This window comes from Osmia bicornis, chromosome 5 (genome assembly GCF_907164935.1).
Source record: "Osmia bicornis bicornis chromosome 5, iOsmBic2.1, whole genome shotgun sequence".
NCBI classification, from domain to species: Eukaryota; Metazoa; Arthropoda; class Insecta; order Hymenoptera; family Megachilidae; genus Osmia; species Osmia bicornis.
Window position 1 is genome coordinate 6,155,799 of NC_060220.1, and position 21,287 is coordinate 6,177,085.

General features: G+C 36.1%; 3 protein-coding genes across 7 annotated transcripts in view; 1 reads left to right on the forward strand and 2 right to left on the reverse strand.

Moving 5' to 3' along the window:
- Nucleotides 1-456, reverse strand: part of LOC114875379 (3-phosphoinositide-dependent protein kinase 1) — a 313,058-nt gene extending 312,602 nt beyond the window's left edge. The window contains exon 1 of the mRNA XM_046285954.1: nucleotides 376-456. Coding sequence (XP_046141910.1) covers nucleotides 376-399 — 24 coding nt within the window. The 5' untranslated portion in view covers nucleotides 400-456. The remainder of the gene's footprint in view (nucleotides 1-375) is intronic.
- Nucleotides 457-1,977: 1,521 nt separating this feature from the next.
- On the forward strand, nucleotides 1,978-13,594 carry LOC114874381 (murinoglobulin-1-like). The gene is made up of 25 exons (XM_029183588.2): nucleotides 1,978-2,247; nucleotides 2,518-2,681; nucleotides 3,891-4,132; nucleotides 4,208-4,324; nucleotides 4,472-4,635; nucleotides 5,601-5,709; nucleotides 5,785-6,018; nucleotides 6,265-6,507; nucleotides 6,609-6,940; nucleotides 7,119-7,480; nucleotides 7,737-7,870; nucleotides 8,090-8,207; nucleotides 8,347-8,476; nucleotides 8,572-8,800; nucleotides 8,880-9,085; nucleotides 9,253-9,602; nucleotides 9,726-9,958; nucleotides 10,149-10,397; nucleotides 10,469-10,861; nucleotides 10,930-11,161; nucleotides 11,305-11,477; nucleotides 11,547-11,855; nucleotides 12,048-12,102; nucleotides 12,201-12,425; nucleotides 12,531-13,594. Exons 1-25 carry the CDS (start codon nucleotides 2,165-2,167, stop codon nucleotides 12,707-12,709), a joined length of 5,265 nt encoding a protein of 1,754 aa, XP_029039421.1. The 5' UTR covers nucleotides 1,978-2,164; the 3' UTR covers nucleotides 12,710-13,594.
- An 85-nt stretch (nucleotides 13,595-13,679) lies between these two features.
- LOC114874383 (protein MTSS 2) lies at nucleotides 13,680-21,286 on the reverse strand. 5 transcript variants are annotated; one of them, XM_029183621.2, is made up of 14 exons: nucleotides 20,661-21,286; nucleotides 19,879-19,940; nucleotides 19,702-19,775; nucleotides 19,432-19,516; nucleotides 19,264-19,355; nucleotides 18,905-19,185; nucleotides 18,522-18,821; nucleotides 18,168-18,296; nucleotides 17,874-18,030; nucleotides 17,498-17,788; nucleotides 17,289-17,428; nucleotides 16,839-17,206; nucleotides 16,277-16,767; nucleotides 13,680-14,741 (listed from the first exon to the last, which is right to left on the reverse strand). In XM_029183621.2, exons 1-14 carry the CDS (start codon nucleotides 20,730-20,732, stop codon nucleotides 14,695-14,697), a joined length of 2,589 nt encoding a protein of 862 aa, XP_029039454.1. In that variant the 5' UTR covers nucleotides 20,733-21,286; the 3' UTR covers nucleotides 13,680-14,694. The 5 variants fall into 5 exon arrangements, with proteins under 5 accessions (XP_029039454.1, XP_029039446.1, XP_029039436.1 ...); XM_029183613.2 differs by lacking the exon at nucleotides 13,680-14,741 and having other exon boundaries at nucleotides 15,961-16,767; nucleotides 17,874-17,943; nucleotides 20,661-21,285; XM_029183603.2 differs by lacking the exon at nucleotides 13,680-14,741 and having other exon boundaries at nucleotides 15,961-16,767; nucleotides 20,661-21,285.
- Between the last annotated feature and the right edge of the window lies 1 nt (nucleotide 21,287).

Genomic DNA, 21,287 nt, shown 5'->3' on the forward strand with positions numbered 1-21,287 from the left:
ACGGATCTCACGATTACGTCACAGCTACTCGTGACGTCACCGCCTACAGAAACAGGTGACAACCACTATCAGCTAGTGACGTCAAACGGGAACGGGCAACGAACCTCTGATCTGAGTTTGCGCATTACACCATGTCGGACGTGAACTGCACGTCCCCGTTTGCGATCACTTCTTTCAGAAGTTCATACCGATCGTTCGGGGCAAGAAATAGTCGACATATCAACGACCAATAAATATGATCGTTGTTCGATCAATAACGCGGAGAACGCAAGGAAACCTTAATATGCTAGCATGTCATTAAAGGGTAACCTATCGAGCATTACAGGTTCCGAATACTCTGTTCTAGAAAATTTAATAGACAGTGACAACACTTACGAGTGCCGCTGGACTGTCTGTCATTCTTTCCGGGATCCTTCTATTCTGTAGACGAGCCTCACTGACGGTTAGACGTGCGATAAAGAGAACACGTACTCACGACACCGTACTCGAAAACTCGGAAACTGTCTCAGCCATCATGGAAGGCACGACCGTGTCGATCGCCGACTCGCTTGCGCCGTAGCCGTATATGCCGCCATCTTTCATCGAACGTCGAAACTTCTTGATCATTTCCCGTGATCACTAGCACCGATTCTGAAATCAAAGAATCCAATTTTTTAGCATAAATATTTTCCAACATTCCATGTCCTAATAGTTAGGTGCATTAATTTATGATATGCCTGAATATCAACACAAATTATGTATGTTATGAGTGACATTGATATTCATTGAAAAGTACGTTTTAACATACTTACACTATTTGGTTGCTACACTTCGTATAACCCTATACTCTCCTAAAAGTTCGTATAACCCTAAAAATCAAGCAAAAAGAGAAAGGAATAATAATAGTAGCTCTTAAAATACAGTTAAATAACTTTAGTTTGTATGTATGTACAACAAAAAGATGTACACGTGCTCATGAACAGAAATACAAATTTTGTGTTATATTAAATAGTTATTACTTACTCGTATTGATATCGCTGCATTAAAATATATATTCCACTCTCCTTCCAGACACAATAGCACTATTAAGTCACTTAAATTATTCAAATTCACTTCGACAAAAATTAGCGTCCTTTCCGGCGTCACACGCGATTCTAGTATCGAATTAAAAGGCCTTAATTCGACCTATCGAAGTTCAACGAATAACTCGAAAAAAGCGCGCTAATTTTTGAAACAAACTAACTGTACAGATGACGCCCTGGCGTGTCAAAACTACAGATTTCTAATTTATTATCAACTTATAATACAGATATACTACACAAGAGATACAATATAGATTTATCATGCAATATAAACTTCTATATCAACCGCGAGCAATACAACGTCCGACGTCGACTGTGGTCACGCACGAACTGATCGACCGCGCGTCGGTAACATCGTGGCCGACATTCTCATGGCTGCGCATGCGCGCTAGGCACACTCTGATTGACCGGTGTTTTTAATTAATAATTCAAAAATTAAGCTTTAATGAGCATTTTAATAAAGGAAAAAAGTATTCAGAATCACCCCAGTTACCACATCCTGTATATATCAGTATTAATTTACAAATTCCATTAACTATTAACACCAAGCAATCAACTCGTATTTTGCAATACTTTTGATACAGTAGTAGCTTAGAAATCATTTATCAATTTAAAATTATTAACAGAAAATATTCTTCCCAAGCATAACAATCTTTTTAAAAACATTAATTATATAGCGTTGGAAGTATAAATGAAATAATTTGCATTCCTCTTGAAATTACGTACGAATGCACGGAATTAATCTTCATGTATTTCAAAACAAATACTCAGTTCCTAGAATATAAATGCTTGTGACAAAGGTCGATCGAGCAAAATAAGAGGAAAATTGAGTTGAAATCGTGTTCTAGCCAGTATCAATGAAATACGTAACCCTTCCCCTTGGAGATTCAGGGGGTAAATAAGAGGCACCGAACGAATATCGTGCTTTCAGTCTGCGTACAGCGTGCTGTAACGTGAATCTGCATATTCTTAAACGTTCTTTTATATTTGTACAATACTCGTGTATTCAGATTTGAAAGAGAACCAACGAATTCGAAAAACATGCGTGGGTGTACAGTTTGTCAAAAATAAAAGACTGTGTATGAGATTATCCTAAGATAAAAATGGATAAATTATTGTTTTTGGTGACACTTTGCTGTTTAGTGGGATTTATACGCTGCAATTTAACCAGTTCAAATATTGAACGGTAATTAATTACTTTGGGTTTAATTCTTCCTCTAATTTTTAAATAAAAAATAAGCAAAGGGGGTAGATCTACGTTGCTAGGATCTACGGTTCGTCTCAGAGAGCGTAGATTTATAGCCTTTAATCACCACGTGTCAATCTAGCCTCTAATAAAATTTCATTTGAATAAATAAAATTCTACTGCACTATGTCCTTGTAATCATGCTAATTTCTAGCGACTGAAAAATGGATAAATAATTTGAAAACCATACCAATTCTGCTCTATTTTCAGGGGATACGTATTTACAATACCTAACAGGCTTTTAGCTGGTGAAACTGTAAGTGGATGCCTGTCTTTGCACAATTTAGAGCCTCCAGCGCATGTTCTTCTGGAACTATTATCTCAGCCATCAGAACAGGGTGTATTGTCTAGTACTGACACCGTCTTAACGACAGGTAAATAGCGGTATATTTGTAAAAATAAAAAGAAAAGAAAATTCAATAAGGAAGAAGAGATGCTTTGTTACAAAATTTAATCATTATACCAACAACTTTTCAATTCTTCATAATCGAACGTAGACCTTTGACCACTCTAATCTTACATACAACGAACTGTTCTTTCAATTTTATTTCCTTAATATCTATTACTATAATGTTCCTACAAATACACGATATTGCATACATTTTATTTCTGAATTTAGATTCATTTATTTATCGCCTGTATTGCGCGAAAAAGTATCTTATCACCCGAATAGAATGACGACCTTTTCTGCTTCATATCGAATAATTTGTAAATTTATTTGTTTATCTTAAACTGTTGTTTAATGATTGTAAGTATACTCTCATTGCTACAATAATTGATAAATACAGTCGGTCACAAAAATAATTTTAAATATTATGCTTCGTATTTGAAATGAATTATGCTACATTGCATTACATTTATCCGTAGCCGATTACTTTTGAAAATTCATCTTCCCTCGTTCTTTCTTCTCTTCACCCCTTTCTCACTCGCCAGTCATTTTTGCGTCGCGTCGGGCTCTTTAAACAAATCGTAAATTGAAATTGTCGCCGCTTCCTGCGAGGGAACTGAATTGGTCTATCACCCTCTCTGGAGAGGAAATAACCAATTGTTGAAATATATGGGAAACCCAATTATATTGTTATGCACGGGGTGAACAACGAACATTGGCCGTTTAGCTTGATCAAGGTGCAACTTGAACAAATAATATCCGATACATCGTTAAAAAAATCTGAAGACAATTTTAAAGTAAACTTAAGCAAACTCGAAGTGACTGGAAGTACTGATTTTAAGAAAAACCACTAATTGGATATACGTTTGTTAATTTTCTACGGAAGGGCTTTCGATTGCAAAAGGTCAAAATAAAACATTGTATGGAAGCATCGGTGTTTTGAGATTCGTTTGATAGAAGTATTCTTTGTAACCACTAACTGCGTATGTAGGAATAACAATTAGCTAAATTGACGCTCGGTTGGAAGAGCGTTCTTGGTAGCAATTTATCGATTAAGGGCATGCTTTTGTCCGAATGCAGTTATGTCAATAGATTGCAAAGGGACGATTGCTTTGATGTCAAACGCTGATACGAAAATAAATAACGATGTCATTAAAGTTGATTATTAATATTACATTTTTATATTTTGAAACAGGTATAGAAACATGTTTGGAACTGATAATACCGACGCCACAAGACGCAACCGTCTTTCTTCGACTGACGATTAAATTCGAGAAACATCCCGAATATGTAGTGAATATAATGAAAATGATGGAAATTCAGCAGAATTCTCTGATCACTTTTGTGGAAACTGATAAACCAATTTATAAACCTGGTCAAGATGTTAATATTAGAATTCTCATGCTTAAACATGATTTGAAGCCTTGGAAAAAACTGGTGAGAAATTGATTCTCTCTAAATGCTTTTAGTATTTAAGCTTTATCGTTCCTGTACGAAATAAATCGTTCACAGATTTCAAAAGTATGGATTGAAAATCCGGCGGAAGTGAGAGTGGCACAATGGTCAAACGTGAGCACGGAGAACGGGATGGTACAGTTGGCATTTCCTTTGTCTTCAGAACCACGCTGGGTAAAATTCAAATCTCATAAATTTATTAAGATATAAATTAGATACTTTATACATTAATGTTCTGTTAATTAATTTCGAATTATACTTGTGTAATATATGGATAAGTTATCAAACTGTTAAATTATACAGAAGAATTGTTTATAACAGGGAACGTGGAAGATTAAAGTGGAGAAATATTCAAACCCTCAACTGATTCACACTACTACATTCGAAGTAACTAAATACGTTCTACCAAGATTCCAAATATCAATAACTTCCCCGAAATATGTACTTGCGGATGCAGAGAACGTCACATGGAACATTTGTGTCAAGTACTGTTACTGTTACTTATTTCTTATCATAAGACTTTTCAAATATTCTGAGAATTAACCCTTTCGTTATTAAAATAAAATTTCGTTTTATTATTGGCTGATATTAGCCATCCATAATGAACAAATATTTTTCAATCAGTTTCCAGTAACGAAAGGATTAATTAAAGGATTAATTTTACCGTATTAACTAACCGTTAATCATACACTAGGAATTGGTGGGGTTGAATATGTATATTTTCAGTTTGGGAATAACACATTTCTTCGGCTTTCCAATTGTGTATTGATTCGAAGAAGGCTCAAGAACGAATGAATACAGTAATGCTTCGAAATAAGCAAGTGGCTCGGGACCGAACAGTTGCTTATTTCGAAGCAGGTATGCTATTCGGCTTGACTTTGTTCTCGAAACGGGACGATAGAGAACGCGAGAAACGAGTGAGAGATCCGAGGTAGCGGCAAATCATAAAGTGATCGGCCGAGCAGCGATGTTATTTTTTGGACAAGGATAGAATATAGCATGCCCTCTCATTCTCGCACTATGCTTTATTTCGAAGCAAATATACCAGACTGAGAAAGCATTATATATATTCCATCCTTCTTCTACTAACCGATGTCACTGCTCAGTCGAGCGTGAAATTTATTACACTAAACATCGGCTTCGCGCTTTCATGGACCTCTCACTCATTTCTCGTACCTCTCACTTTGCGGGCGACTTGAAACAAAGAAGAGGGGATACGGAGTTGCTTATTTCGAAGCAGAGACCACTTGCTTATTTCGAAGCATTACTGTACATGATCGCGCTTCGGTACGATAATTCCTGTGTTTACCTGAAAGAATTATCCCTTTCTCGAGCGCGATATCAAACAAAACAATTAATCATAGATTTTCAAACAGTATTATACTACAATCAGTAAATGCAATTATTACTGCTTCTACATTTGTAATTTGACAATAACAAAATATTACAGGTATAGCTACAATAAACCCGTAAAAGGTACTCTGCTGTTAAAATTAACACCGGACATACCTCATTGGCGAATAACGTATAACGTTACCGAAATACGTTACAAAACGGAAGTAAGCGATATATCCTTTCTTTTTTTCTCCGTCATCTTGACACGAGGTTACTCAACGAGGATATGAATTGTTCAGATGGATTCACCAGACGGATGCACGAAATTTGCAATTTCTGGATCGATTCTTAATTTGCCACGATGGAGCGTAGACCCGGAAAACATTATTCTACTAGCGAATTTCACGGAAGCCGGTACCGGAGTAGTAGAAACTATGATCAATTGGACGCCAGTGAAGCACGAGGCCTTAAAAATCGAATTCGCCCAATACATGCCTAAATACTTCAAGTTGGATTTACCTTACCATGGAAAGGTGAACATTTTCTATTGTTTATTAGACCAATACAAGATTGTATCAAGTCTCCTCATTCTTCTCTGTATGACCGGAAATAAGCCTCTCCTTTTTGTATTGTGTTACGTTTAACTTAAAAATGCTAGATTTCAAAAATACTCGGAACCCTAAAAAGAAGTTTATTAAATTTTATGACTGCAAAGGATTGATCAACTCGTGCGAATTTTTATAATTCGATCTAATAATTTGTTTGTTATGATTCAATAGTTACGAGTTCTGCGACAAGACAATACCCCAGCTCCGACCGAAAAGATTCAGCTTTGCTTAAAAGTCCGTAGAAAACACAGATTGTACCATGACGTGGTCGAATGCCGTGATTTTACATCGTCCGCCGATGGTTTCATTGATTTCATTGTACCACCTCAACACAAGAACGTCATTTTGTTAAGTTTCGTTGCCACTGCCGTTGATTATCCAATGAAATATTATGCACCCGAGAATCGATGGAAAGTAAGTATTATTTGAAAATTTCAAAAATTTCTCTGGCCCCTACCTTGACCCCTACCTAGTTACGCTAATTGGTTCACCCTGGACGTCAATCATTTTCGTAGGTATTTATGAATCAACCTTCGGCACATATCAACGTGAATCCATGGTACTCCCCATCTGATAGTTACTTGGCTGTGGCAAGAGGAAGTCAGCCCATCGTATGTGGAGAAAAATATTCCTTCAACGTCATGTATACGATACCCCCGGACACAGAAGTCAACGAATCTATTTTATTCCATTATTCTATCAATTCGAAAGGCGATATCTTGATATATGGACACGTGAAGCACAAGCCCGGTCGTGATACCATATTAAACTACTCTGAGTTTCGCAATTTATTGGGTAGCCTTGAATCTTCGGAAAATAAAACCGATCAAGATCCCATTGTACACAGGTAAATTTTATCAATTGATTTATGACTTCCAAAATTTTCAAGCCTTAAGATTTTAATATTCTAAAACTCCAACACTTGATTCTGCTAATGAAGGTCTTGGACCACCCCCCCAAAAAAATCCCACTTACACCGATGACCCCATTAATTAACATGTATTAATACAATTCTTTTTAATCAGATTCCCATTAAGCGTTAAAGTAACATCAAGCATGGCACCAATATCCGAACTGTTACTCTATTACGTGCGATCTGATGGTGAAATCGTGGCTACGACATACACGATCGAGGTTGGTCATTGTTTCGAGAACAAGGTGAAAACTGCGTGGCACACGGATGTTCAAACACCAGGATCAACGACTCAGTACCACGTGGAAGCAGCACCATGGTCACTGTGTGCGATTTCGGCTATCGACAAATCGACACTTTTCTTGGGTGGATTGAAATCCAACTTGATCAATGCCGCTCAGACATTCGAACGATTGAAAATGTATCATCCAACCTCGGATCTTCGTGAGAACTGGATGCAGACTAATTGCAAAAGTATGTTTACCACTAATGCAATAGCGCAACTAAGGGGGGTCAGAAGGATCGGTTGACCTCCTTATTCAAGAAATAAGCACCTTCTTTTTTTTTTAGATGAAGAAAATTAGACTTAGTATTATCATGATATTAATGAGGTATACCAAAGTTTGTTTGACCCCCTTATCGGATAATTATGGTTGCGCAACTGCACCAATGTTTATGGTGTCGATGCGACGATATGGTATAACTAAATGTTAGGTCTGAATTGTATCAGTGTCGGCACCTAATGAAGAGTTCGCTCATCTGCCACGTCCTGCGGTACAACGGGGTCTAGGATGGCTTCGAAAAAGGCGTTCGAATACTTACCACAGATCGGTTGATTATGTTAACGCCATGCAGGCCTTCAATGTAAGACATTTTCGCAGCAATATTCATTAATAACCATAGTGGCGACTTGTTCATAAAAGCTGCAGTCCCTTCAAATGTCACCTCTACTTTCACTATTTCTCCTGTAACATATTCATCCCACAGAAATTTGAAAAAAAAGAAGATATTGCAGAATATTAAGTCATTACATGAAAAAATTACGTCTATTATTTCTTGTAAATTTTATTCTCTTTCTGATAGGATTTCGGAGTGGTTGTGATGAGCAATCTCGTACAAAAAGCACGACCTTGTTCAGTAGGATTCTCAGAACATGTGTATGAAACCAACAGTATGAGGATGATGACAATGGATAGAACTGGCGAGTACCTACATATTATTAACTTTAATTAATGGAAAATAATTGAAAAATTAATTAATATAATTAATACTATTAATTATTATACTATTAAGGTAATATTAAGCTGATGATTTTTAATAAAAATTTCTTACTTTTCCAGTGATCGATTCCGCGGTTGCGGCTGCAGCAATGGATCCAGGGGTAGAATACGTTGATGAAGGTTTCGATCAGACGCCCACCCTTAGATCATATTTTCCTGAAACATGGTTATGGGAATTAGTGCCTACTGGGTATGACTACAAACTACTCTTTAATGCCAATGCCTGTTACTTAAGCAATTTTATGTTAAAATGTTAAATATCCACATAATAAATTATTTTAACAGGAAAGAAGGTAAAGTGACGATAGAACGTACACTTCCAGACACCATCACCGATTGGGTCAGTTACACGGCGTGCATATCACCTATCCATGGGCTGGGAATAGCACCACCGACCACCATAACAGCATTTCAGTCCTTCTTCCTCGACTATAGTTTGCCGTACAGTGTGAAACGTGGAGAAATGTTTCGCATGAAAGTCTCTCTCTTCAATTACATGCAGCATAGCTTACCTGTAATTAATGAACTATGTAAATGAATCGCTAATTTTAATATGTAAATGAAAATAATTTCTAAGTGGATTTGACACACAGGTGAAGATCAAGCTGGAAAATATATCAGGGGTGGATTTGCATTTGTCGCACCCGACAGCATCGTTTTGCGTGAAACCAAGGGACAGTGTTGTCCACGAATACGTGCTAAGACCACGAGTTATTGGGGAAGTTAACATAACAGTTTCCGCTTCCGTAGACACTGACTATCTTGATCCCTGTGGACCTCAAACTTTGGTATTTACACGGTAATTATGGGCTAACTTAGCATGCTGGTCAAACTATTAACCCTTTGACTGCAAAATACGTATATATACCCTCATAATTTGAAATGAAAATAATTTGCTTTTTTTCAAAGGGTTAAACGATAACGATGTTGATGTAATTATCTTTCTATCATTCTTTTTTTTTTAAGGGACACAATTGTGAAACCAATTCTAATTCTGCCTGAAGGTTTCCCAGTGGAAGAAACGAAAACGATGTTAGTTTGTCCGACGGACTTCAATGATGATTCCACATTCATGTGGGAAGTAAGGTTCCCCGAGGATGTGGTACCTGACAGTGGGAGAGCGTATGTAACATTGGTAGGGGACGTTTTAGGACCGGCACTCGAGAATCTGGATAAACTTGTGAGGGTACCAACGGGCTGTGGTGAACAAACCATGCTTCTGTTCGTACCAAATTTTCACGTGTTACGATATCTGGATGTTCTTGAAATCAAAGTTCCTGCGCTACGGGAGAGAGCGATCAAAAATATGGAAGAAGGTACTAAAGTAACTAATCATTCATTATTATAAATTAAATTGCAACTGCCTTCCCGATCTCCCCTTAAAATTTTTGTTAATATTTTTATGATTGTTAATTACTACGATTTCCTGCCAAACACAGGGTATCAAAAAGAGCTAACCTTTAGAAAACCGGATGGCTCGTATTCGTCGTTCTCTACCAGTGCAAGTTCCATATGGTTAACCGCATTCGTGTTGAAGTCCTTTGCTCAGGCTCGAAGCTACATCCACATCGACGAGCGTGATCTTGAGATGACCGCGAATTGGATCGTGAGAAAACAATTGGAGAACGGTTGCTTCCCTGTTATAGGCACGGTTTTTCACAAACAGATGAAGGTCCGTGAAGAATATGCAAAAAACTGAAATATGGGGTTATTCAGGGAAGAACTGGGACTTCAATTTTTACGGAAAGATCAGTGAATTCCTAAATTCTTGAACTTCTGATGATCAGTCCTCCCCTGGGATCATTCCATCCTGAATCAACACCGATATCAGGGATTAGGATGGAAATTTATTTATATTGCAGGGTGCACTTCAAGATGATGGTTCATCAGCAGCATTAACAGCCTACATTGTGATCTCTTTGCTCAAATCTCGAGTTCCATTGCCAGCGTCCCTTATCAGTAACAGCTTCCGCTGTCTGGAGAAAATAATGGATAACAGCAACGATGATCTTTACACCACGATTCTCACCACCTATGCAGTAGCCCTGTCGGAACATCCATTTGCTAATGCCAGCGTGCAGACGCTGATGGACCTCGCCACTCGTTACAATGTACTAGAATTCATATATTTCTCACTGACAGAAAAAACCGCTTAGATTAATTATTTTCTCATTAATTCAAGGGTTTGATTTGGTGGGAGGATAAAACAAGGCCGTCGATGAGCCTGAGCATCGAAATGACATCTTACGTGATTCTCACGTTAGTCAAATTAGGCGGAACTGAGAATCTGCTTGAAGCTCTGAAGGCTGTACGTTGGTTATCGAAACAAAGAAACGCCAAGGGTGGATTCATATCCACGCAGGACACGATTCTTGGTTTAGAGGCACTTGCCGAATATGCTATGACTATAAGCACTAAAAATACTGATTTATCCGTTCTGGTGACCGCCAAGGAAATAGACGTTGTGCACAGATTGTACAATGAAAATCGTATGCTTCTCAAACAAATTCATCTACCGGTTTTACCTACGATCGTTGAAGTCTTTGCTGAGGGCAAGGGTTGCATTTTAGTCCAGGTAAGACGCGTATTCTTCTTTTACTTATATTTCAAGGTATTTTACAAATTATCCTTGCCCAATTTTAGACTAATATTAGGTACAACGTTCCACATACAACCGGTTCAGATGCTTTCGATCTCACGGTGGCTGCCAGTTCTGATGCCTATGCAAACGAGTGTTCCATACAAGACATTACAATTTGTGCACGATATAAATTAGCAGACGGAGAAAGCAACATGGCCTTAATCGAAATTGGAATGATCAGTGGTTATGTACCTGATCGAGAGAGCTTGCAGTCGTTGTTACAACCAACATCAAGTAAATTCGCTATATTCTAAATAATAATAAAAAGTATTAGGTCGATCATACAGTTGAGGAACTTCCTCTTCTTCGTGTTCGCATGATTAAAAATCAATTAATAATAATTGAAATAATAATTGAAAATAACGTATAAATAACAGGAGTGAAACGTTTCGAGGAGGATAACGATATGGTTTCCATTTACTTTGATAAATTGACTAGTCAAAGGAACTGCATCTCCTTCAAGATAATAAGGGAGAACGTCGTCGATCGTCTTGAGCCAGCTAATGTGAAGCTTTACGATTACTATCAACAAGAGCTTATGGTGTCCAGCGTAAATATCTAATAATTAAGAATCAGAAAGTTATAAAACAATGATTATAATAAATATAAATTCTTCCAGAGCTATAAAATCGCTTCGATGTGTGGCAGTGCGGAACCAATTGATGAAAAACCGGCTAAAAATTTAACATTCCAATTAAACGCGATGAGATTACCAACAAAAGATGTATTAAATTCTTCTTTCGTTGTTATGAAATACGAACTGGATGTTCCCGAAGGAATGGAGGGACCAGTACCGGTTTACGTGAAACCGAATACGATTGATTATAAAATGGAGACTACTATAGCTACCAATGGGGTGCCTGAATTGACGCCAACACTTGGAACCGAAGATCAAACTGTGCAATGGGGAGAACAGGAACCTGTGCAGGTATAATTGATAATTATATTTAAAAGAGAATTTTAATTATCTATAATTATCACAAAACGCTGCACCAAAGAAGTTCTTCCTATATTGCCAATTCCAAGAATTTTCCACTTCTACAGCCTCGTAATCTGCAATGTAACGAGAATTTACTATATTTTTTTTAACATGAAAATTAAATTAGACGATCTCTTACAGGAGGAATTTGACAGTCAGATAAAGAATACCACGGACATCGAGACGGACGTTTGGTGTAAGTGAATGTATTTTACAATCTACAACAGTTACACGTACAATCAGTGTTTATTTTTCTTATTTCGTTTCTTATTTACCGTTACATTTTTAATTTAGCGCCAACGGGAGCGGAACAGTTTTGTCCTGTATGCATGGACAAGATTCCGTCAGACATCAGGGATATTTATTGTTCGGCAAGTAGCGTGGTTAAAGTGGCTATTAGACGACTGCGTAAAGCAAGAATGTTGTTGGATCTTCATGCATCCCGTGAGGTTCAACGGCTTCGTGCCACGGTCGAGTTCACTTTAAGCTCGAATTGTTCCTGTTCACCGTTAGATACTCGTACGTATTTCCATTAATACACATCGATAATTAAACCACCATACCGATACACCTATGACACGTACGTTTTACAATATTCTCGTATAAAAAAATATCTTCTTGCAGCCGGAAGTCTAGCGTTAATCATAAACAAGGATAACGACTTTCTCGCATCCGGGGATCACAAACAGACACTGAACGACTCGTTTTACATATACGGATTGCCCCCAATTAGCGGTGTGCCCTGTACAGTGGCAGAGGCACGATCTACCTGTTCGAATGAAGAAAAGGTTCAATGCACATAGGTATTAGGATCTCCCGGTCTATGGTTGAACTGATCGGATCTTGCGACCTTTAACCCTTTCGGTAACAAGTGTCAACTGGCATGACTGATGACTATAATTACCTATATTCAAATTAAATATGTATTTCTACTGAACAATTTTTTTTTATTACACACTGACGACGAATGCAGAGGACACTACAAATTTCTTAATTTCTTAAAGTAGTAAACGAAAAGTTTAGATTGGAAAATAAATAATTACAATTTGTAATTATAAATAACTCACCACACCGAAGGGATTAAACTTCACAAAATCATGAATAGATTGGCAAGCGATGAGCAGCGGCTGATGTACCATTCTTGCATTCTCGCCTGAAACGATTGAAATTCTTTTTTTAATGAAAATAAATTGCTCCCATACAGATTCTCTACTTGCAGAGATCAATTCATTGAACCATTACTAAAAAAAAAAAAGTACTCATTGCTTACCAATTTACTCGCAAACATTCGAAACCAAACACTTGGATTTGCGAACGAATGTTTACAGCGATAAGAGAGTCTGATCAAATTTTCTCAAAACTTTGATGGAAAATTGACCTCGCTCCTGTGTGTGTTCGTGTGTGAGAATATATATGTATGTATGTGTGGGTGAATATCACGATATTTTTCGTCTAACTTCGCCGCGAGGTATATACATAATTCCTCTGTTTCTTTATCTACAAGTATGTCAATCAGTTTATTGTGAATAATCATAGAATAAGCCAACGCGTGTGTAGCGTACATAAGAACATATGTAATTTCTCATCATCGTCGCTATAGTTATTAAGGAATGATTTCTCTCTGTTTTTTTTTAATTAATTAATCGATTGAACTATGAATAAAGCTTTCGACGTATTAAATTGGTTAATTTATTCTGTGTTTTTTTTTTAATTATATCATATATATATTTATATGTATATTGACAAGTGAACACGCAAGGAAGCGAATATCAGTTTCTGTTACATATCTATTTATTATCTTTTTCATCTGATCTGCTACTGAAATAATTATTACAAATTAACAATCACTTCTCGAACTTTAGCTACATTATATATTATTCTCTTACAGCGGACTGTACGGTTATCTATTTACTTTATTTCATTAACGTACTAAGAGTGTTGTCGTTTAATGCTGATCGGATTAAAACACAGTTCTGAACATCTACGGATCGTGTTTTCTTTTCGTACAATGTTCGTTTATCTTCTTTTTTTTTGTTCATTTTTTTTCATTTTTTAATTATTCGTACTATCTACTACGAACACCCATGTTTATTGTTTTGTCAGCATTAAATATCTAAACAGTATCAACTGCGGAAGTGTAGCATTATTTCTATTATCATTTGTAAACGGTAAGATGCAGTTTCCTCGAAATAAATAAAAGATTATTTATATTGTACGCTACGAAACCTGCTGGTCGCTAAAAAAGAAACGTAAAATCTAATTGCCATCAGGAATAAAAGGAACGTCGAAGAAGAATGTTTAGAGAAATTGGCAGTAGCGTTTTCAGTTCAGTCGGTAGAGAGTTTTAAAAGTATTCGATACAAGTCAGGTATCTCGTATTCGCCTACGGAAACGTTCGTTTCGAAAATAGTGTAGTACAATACCGAGCATGATAAGCTTTCCTCGGGAAACCGACTATGCTCGATACTGCATACCACAAGTTGTACTAATAAATAACGCGATACAATAGTGATTATAAAATCTTAGTCGCGAGCGTTTAACTTAAAGAAACGAGACGAATGTGATTAATAATACTTTGTTTTACAGTGAGATACTTATCAGTATAAGTTTGTTATTCAATGCGCTGAAGGTGTATAATGTTTGCCAAAGTAAAAGAAAAACCATCGTACCATCCATTTTTCGCCGCTCTGAGACACACATACACGTTTACTTTAATATTTACCGATACTGGAACAGCATTGCCCAGGCAGAACGCAAATACTGGGACGAAATGTTGACCCAATACTCTTCATAGCAAATACTCGAACAATAGTAAATGCACACATTTTAACAATTCTGTAACAGTATGATACAATGCTTAATATTAATATAAAAAATCATAGCGATACAAAAGATTTGATATGTCGTATCAATATACAATTCAGATGATTTGTGAATCATTCTAACAGGTAAATCTATGATGTTTGTCTCAATTACAAATACTATTTCCTAGAATGAAAAATAAAAGATCGATGTATATGAAAGAAAATTATTAGTGTAATATAGGGGACACCATGTGAATCTCATACAAAATGTTTAATACAATGTAAATGACTCGTGAAACACTCCTGAAAAAAGCGACAATAAAATAGTAATACTGTAGTATAGGCAATATAGTATTATATCAATATTAGGTGAAAGATACAGATGGAATAATCGAGCCAATATAAAAACTTATTCTAAAATAAGTTCTACCTGGGCAGTAATATTTATATAATATTTACGTTGAATTTTGTCATACCAACTGGCATCACTGGTTGACAGATTTTTACTATCAGAAAGTGTGTTCACAGTGAACATTATGCCAAGTAAAACACAAAAGTAATAATAAAATAAAGATATCTGTGCTTGTGCGTTTCATACATAAAAATGAAAAACAGAAAACACAGGAAAAATGAATTAACTACATGTAAAATAACAATATATTAAGACAAAAGCTCTATATTAAATTATGCGCGGATTTTGTTATCTTCTTTCGTTCTTTTTTTTTTATGAAAATATAAAATATTAAATTGTTCCTAAGATACTTCAAAATCAGTCAGCTTTTCCGTAGTACTGGCAAGCATCGGGCATTAATAACAAAACATCAATTCAAACTAAACTAACTAAAAGTTGAAATGATGTGTATGTGTTTATATTAATCTACTATAAATATATTATTTAAATCTTACTATGTTTAATTATCAATTACACATACAATACCACCAGACTCTAACTGAAAAATTAAGATAAGGTTTTCTTGCACCAATTTAATAGGTATATATTACTTACATAATATTATGTGTACATCATAACACCAGCTAAATTATTGTATATTAAGGATGGATTTAATATAGAGCTCGTCTTTCCTACACAATCAATAATAAAACTAATAATTGTATTAACGAATTTACGTAAACAATTTACTCTTTCAATCTAACCTCTTTGCACCGTAATGCAAAGAAGTCAGTCAGTCTATACTGATTTCGAGTTACCGAATATACGTTCATAAAGGTACATGTATACGATCACGGTGTAAAAATCGTCAATCTATTTGACGACGTAAAGACATTATTGATCAGGCCCAATAATGCGTGTTACGACTGTCGAAACATTCGTTAATGTAATTCAGATGCATCAGACATAGAGGAACTTACGTGAACACCGGTATTAGAACGGTTAATAGATTTTAGGAGCCGAACGATCATTAATGGGACCACTGGTTTTCCTTAAAGAGGTACCTTTTCGTATCTGATCCATCAGAGAGTCCCTAACTTGTAAAGGATCCATAATAGGTACACGATTACCCATTATGCGTCTCACGCTCGCTGATCTACTTGTTGTATTATTACCTTGTAAAGTTTGCTGTTGTTGCGCTAATTTAGCATTTAAAGTTTCAAGAAAACCAGACGGTGTTTTGGTATTTTTATTACTTATCTGTTGTTCGACAGAGTGTTTCCTTGCTGATTTAGGACTGTTACTCGTGTTGTTACCAGTTGTGGTATTATTATTACCCGTGCTATTAATAAGCTTAGCACTGAGAACAGCCATAAAGCTTTGACCTACCCCACCCGGACCTTGCCCTTGAATGTTAACACTCGTGCTGATTCCAGTCACTTGCGTGGTGGTATTCGAACCACGCTCTTGAGAAGCTGAACGAATGGCCGCACATGAACGTTCAACATTCGTTCGAGTAACTTGTAATACAGCATTGTGTTGTAACGTAGTAGATGTATTGTTATGCGACTGTGTCTGTCCTGTAGCTTTCCGTAAAAGAGAAGGGCTAGCAGGAGTATGACGCAGTTCTGTGAGAGTCCTTACTGTTTCTGAGACCGAGATAGATCTACCATACAAAATAAATACGTTATTTAGGTATTTTGTTTCGATAAAAGTCATATGAAATTGCCTCCTTACCGTTGAGGAGTAGGGCTGGCCGTTGGCGAAGAACCTTCTAATAAAAATGCTGGTGGCGGAGGAAGATTTTCAACCTCGTCGCAAGTATTATCAGTACGTTCATCGTTAGAAGTTGATGAAGGATTATTAAATGTGGCAGTTATAATAGTAGATGTACGTCTTGTTGGCGGAGGAGGTTTGATCGCTTGCTGCATCGATCCTCTTCGAATCATCAAAGTAGATGCAGCACCAGGTACATTCCAATTATTCTCATTTTGATTTTGAAGCGAATGTGAATGGGGTATAGTGGTTTGACTTCCATACCCACTACTAGATTCAACGCTGGATTCTGATGTTTGACTTCCGCCATCTTTTTCCGTAACTTCAGTCTACAAATATTCATTTTTAAATCAAAACTTAACCTGTGAAATTTAATTATACATATACAGTCATACAAGTTTCGACGTATACCTTCTCAGTTCCTGGTGTTGATAGCGATGCAGGAGGTGGTGGTAACGGTAACTGCATTTCTTGAGCGCGGCTTGCGGCTAAATTTGCCAATTCGTGCATGTTCACATACATTGGCTGTTGAAGTTGATGGGTTGCTAATTCTGCGTTAAGTTATAACGTTATGTATTATTCCTTAAATATCAAAGTATTAAACAAAGAATAATAGGAACCTTTTGCTAAGTGTGCTGGCAATGGTAATTTAGGTTTGCCTCGAGGACTTCCGGGGGGTTCATTCTTCATTGGAACCGTAGGTCGTTCTAAACTGGAACATCTGTTCGGTATAGGAGGACGATTACTACCATTATTCCTACGCAGTTGTACTCTAGATGCTTGATTAGAGGAAGAACATGAAGAGGAAGAAGAAACTGGAGAAGCAGGTTGACTATGACAACAGCCACTAACATCCGGAGCTTGGAATGTGTAGACACTGAGTGCTGGTCTTTGATGGCCTTTTTCATAAGCTGTAATAGTAAATAGTACATATTAATAAAAAAAAAAAAATCGTATTATTCTTAAATACAAAATTCAACCTTTTAATCATCTTACCAGAAGAAATAGTATGGGGTCGTTCGTTGACTGTGTTCTGATTTTGCCTATCATACTGAACTGACGTTTCCTGCAAGTCAGGCCAAGTAGCAGTAGTTACAGGTCTTGTTGTAGTACAACCAGTATTTTTATTAGTTTGAGAAGACACATTTGATACCTACGACAACACAATTTATCTTCAACAACATAACAACAAAAGCATTCGTATTTGATTGATCAATGCTCTGTTTAGTGTTGCAAATAGAACAAAAAATCGTGAAATGCTAGCAGGCAGCTATATTCTAGCAACCTTACCTGATGTTCAGAAATTGGTTGTGTATACAGTGTGTCCTGAGAAGTGAAGCCAGAGTCACGGGAACTACCGTTTGCCAAGTGGCGGAGCGTCATCATACCACTGATGCTGGAGGGCCTGACACCGGCAGGCTACAACGAGTACAACATCGACTACCACATACACTAAGCCGATGCCAAATGGCATTCATGCTGTATAATCTACGAGCAACTACTTGCTTCAAACAGCTAGAGTGCATATACAGTGAAACTAATGGTGCCATGCATCATAAAAGCTAATATTTTTAGTACAATAACTAAGCGGAAAGAATGAAAATTTTAAGTTTCAATATCATCGTGATTGGGGAAAATTTTCACCTGAGAAAGTGATCTATGCCAAGGATGTCCAGATGGGCTTGGATGACTTTTGCAAGACCCACTGCTGCTACTTGTTAAAGAACTGATTGAACACATTGAACTTTTCCGTGATCCAAGAGATAGAGAAGGACTTGAAGGAGGCGTAGCAAGCGACCATTGTGTAACATCGCAACCTTTTATATCTGTTATCACTTGCTCTGATGCGGGTGGCAAATGATGCGGAGAGGCTGCGTGTCGTTGTAATTGATCAGAAACTTCTTGAAGATGTGTGAGTTCCATTAACATTGCAATTTCTTCATCCTAAATATTTTTTGTATACATACATTGTTAATGTTATTATTGAAAAAATTAATTTTATTCATTATCTAATGAATTCTACTAACAAGTACAGGTTTTAAAAATCTAGCAAGAAGACAATATCGGCCTCTTTCTTCGAGTAGAGCTGCTCGAACAGCTCTTCTTTCAGTTTCTTCTAAGCTTAATCGTTTTTCTTGAACCACAGCAGCGGAAGATTCTAACATTCGATTTAATTCAATGTCCCCTGATAATGGACCATGACACTGAGTCTGTCCTTGTAAATGTTGACTTTTACGCGCTTTTTTCTTTTGCAAACGTAACGTATCAGTAGATCGTTTTCTTAACTCTGCTTTCGCTTTTTTGTATTCTGAAATTATAGTTTTAAATATATGCGTGAAAAATATGTTCAAACTGTACAATGATGAAAATTAATTATTTTACTGACCTTTGGCATGTTCCTTATCTAAGTTTATTAAAGATTTTTTCCAATCTTCTAATTTCTCTTGAAGAGGTAATACCAAGCAATCCATTATAGCACTAATAAAAAGTTTGTCAAATAAAACAGCAATAATGAACAACTCTAAATTATTAGAGCGTGATGCAAGACAGTTACCTGGTAAATGATTTCATACGTGTTTCTACTGCTTTATGCCTAAGGCATATCCGTGTCAAAGCAGTACCAATTTCTTTTGTGGCACCTTGATTATAAAAATTGGTTAATTTTTAACTAAATACATTATTTGTTTAAAATAGAAAATAGGATTTAAAAATAATTCATGTACTTTACAGATTAATTTGAAAATATATATTTACAATATAATATAAAAAGAATGTATATAGTGATTTTTAACAAATATAGAAAATAAGACAAACAGTGGATTACCTCTTGCATTAGTTGCAGCATCAGCAATTTTTTGAAATGTTTCAAGATATGCAGACACAGCCAAAATAGCAGCCCTAAAATAACATTATATCATTCAATCTGATTGCATTTTTTGTTTCTTTTGCAAATTAGTTTATTAATAATATAATTAACAAATACAATTAGAACAATTATTACCTTAAGCATGAATGTAGTTTTGTTGCTTTTGAAATTAAATCCTCCCATAATGGAGCCCCATTCTAGAAACAAAAATTTTGTCATACCCTTTTATTTACAAAAACAATCATCATACATTTCTAATATTTGATATTACATAAATATTACTAGGGAGTTATCTATGTTTTAAACGTAACTCTTATACTATACAAATGTTATAGAATACATTGATAACATTAATGTAATCATGTACGCCTACCTATCTTTTGAGATTAGATAATTTTATAAACCATGAAACTACATTGATTATAATACTAGACCACTCTATAACTACAATACTAAGTAACATGACAATTGATGAATAAATTATTATTAAAATACTTATTACAAATAACATATAATTTATTGTTTAGGATACTCTAAAACTTCGTATTTACATGTTGCATGTTATTATTTTCATATAATTCTACATTATTATTGGAGCAAGAGGTACATATGTAATCTTTATTCTTATATGAAAAGTAAAAAATATTTCGACGGTCCATCGCAAAACTAGAGCAAGTATGAGTTAACTTTCTTCATCGTATAGAAAAGAATATCGAAGAAATCTGTTATTTTTTTCGTTTACAATGACTTCACAATATTTACGAAATCTGTGTTAAGGATACTGTGCATCGACAATGCGTCTTTGCTTGCATCATTACCTGTGCAAAGATACGAAACATACAAAAATGATGAACAGCAAAAAACGCAGTCGCTTCTGAAAATAAATATCGAATACTGATAGCGTCGACGTTACTTACCTTCATGTCAGTTATAATCTGTTGAAAAAGGCCACCCAAAGCACTGCACTCCCTTTCAATTGTTGCATCCATCTTTCTGACTATTCGAAATTTATTCGTCTTACTTGGCCCCAATAAAGTTCTTCCGCATCAGAGTTGGAGAGAAGTTCACTTCGTGTAATCCATGTAAAAATGTAATGAATTTTCGTACGAATATCGGCGATTCGGACAATTCGCCATTTTCGTAACAAGAGATTATAGTTTGAAGTAACCCACTCAGGAATACAATGAAGTATCTTTATGTGAACTAGATTTTTATTATACGTTCCAGTCGAACTCGAGTGAATCGATTGAAGAATCAAACAATCACTATCGAAGTTTTAGAAATAGTTGCACTGATTTGAAATCACAACAACGATTAGTTCCATAAAGAAAGACTGTAAACACTAGGGACGGGTTTTACGACAGAATGTATTCATTCTGACGAGTATGGCTTACGTCTGCGTCAATTGTTTTCGTTGCAATACCTGAATATCGCTGCCCCCTACAACGACCCCGTTCTAGAACTTTAAATCGAGGATTCGGGGTATATCTAATCGTTATTCAGGGTAACGGCTCTCTTTACCCCTCCGACACGATCACTTCCGG

Excerpts from the sequence above, each read along its gene's own strand:
- LOC114874381 (XM_029183588.2), top strand. The coding sequence starts at position 2,165 with ATGGATAAATTATTGTTTTTGGTGACACTTTGCTGTTTAGTGGGATTT. Across the intron at positions 7,871-8,089 it reads ACGCCATGCAGGCCTTCAAT|GATTTCGGAGTGGTTGTGAT; the intron begins GTAAGACATTTT and ends TCTTTCTGATAG. Across the intron at positions 10,398-10,468 it reads ACCTCGCCACTCGTTACAAT|GGTTTGATTTGGTGGGAGGA; the intron begins GTACTAGAATTC and ends CATTAATTCAAG.
- LOC114874383 (XM_029183603.2), bottom strand. The coding sequence starts at position 20,732 with ATGGATGCAACAATTGAAAGGGAGTGCAGTGCTTTGGGTGGCCTTTTT. Across the intron at positions 17,789-17,873 it reads ACCCCATACTATTTCTTCTG|CTTATGAAAAAGGCCATCAA; the intron begins GTAAGATGATTA and ends TTACTATTACAG. Across the intron at positions 17,207-17,288 it reads CAACACCAGGAACTGAGAAG|ACTGAAGTTACGGAAAAAGA; the intron begins GTATACGTCGAA and ends GAATATTTGTAG.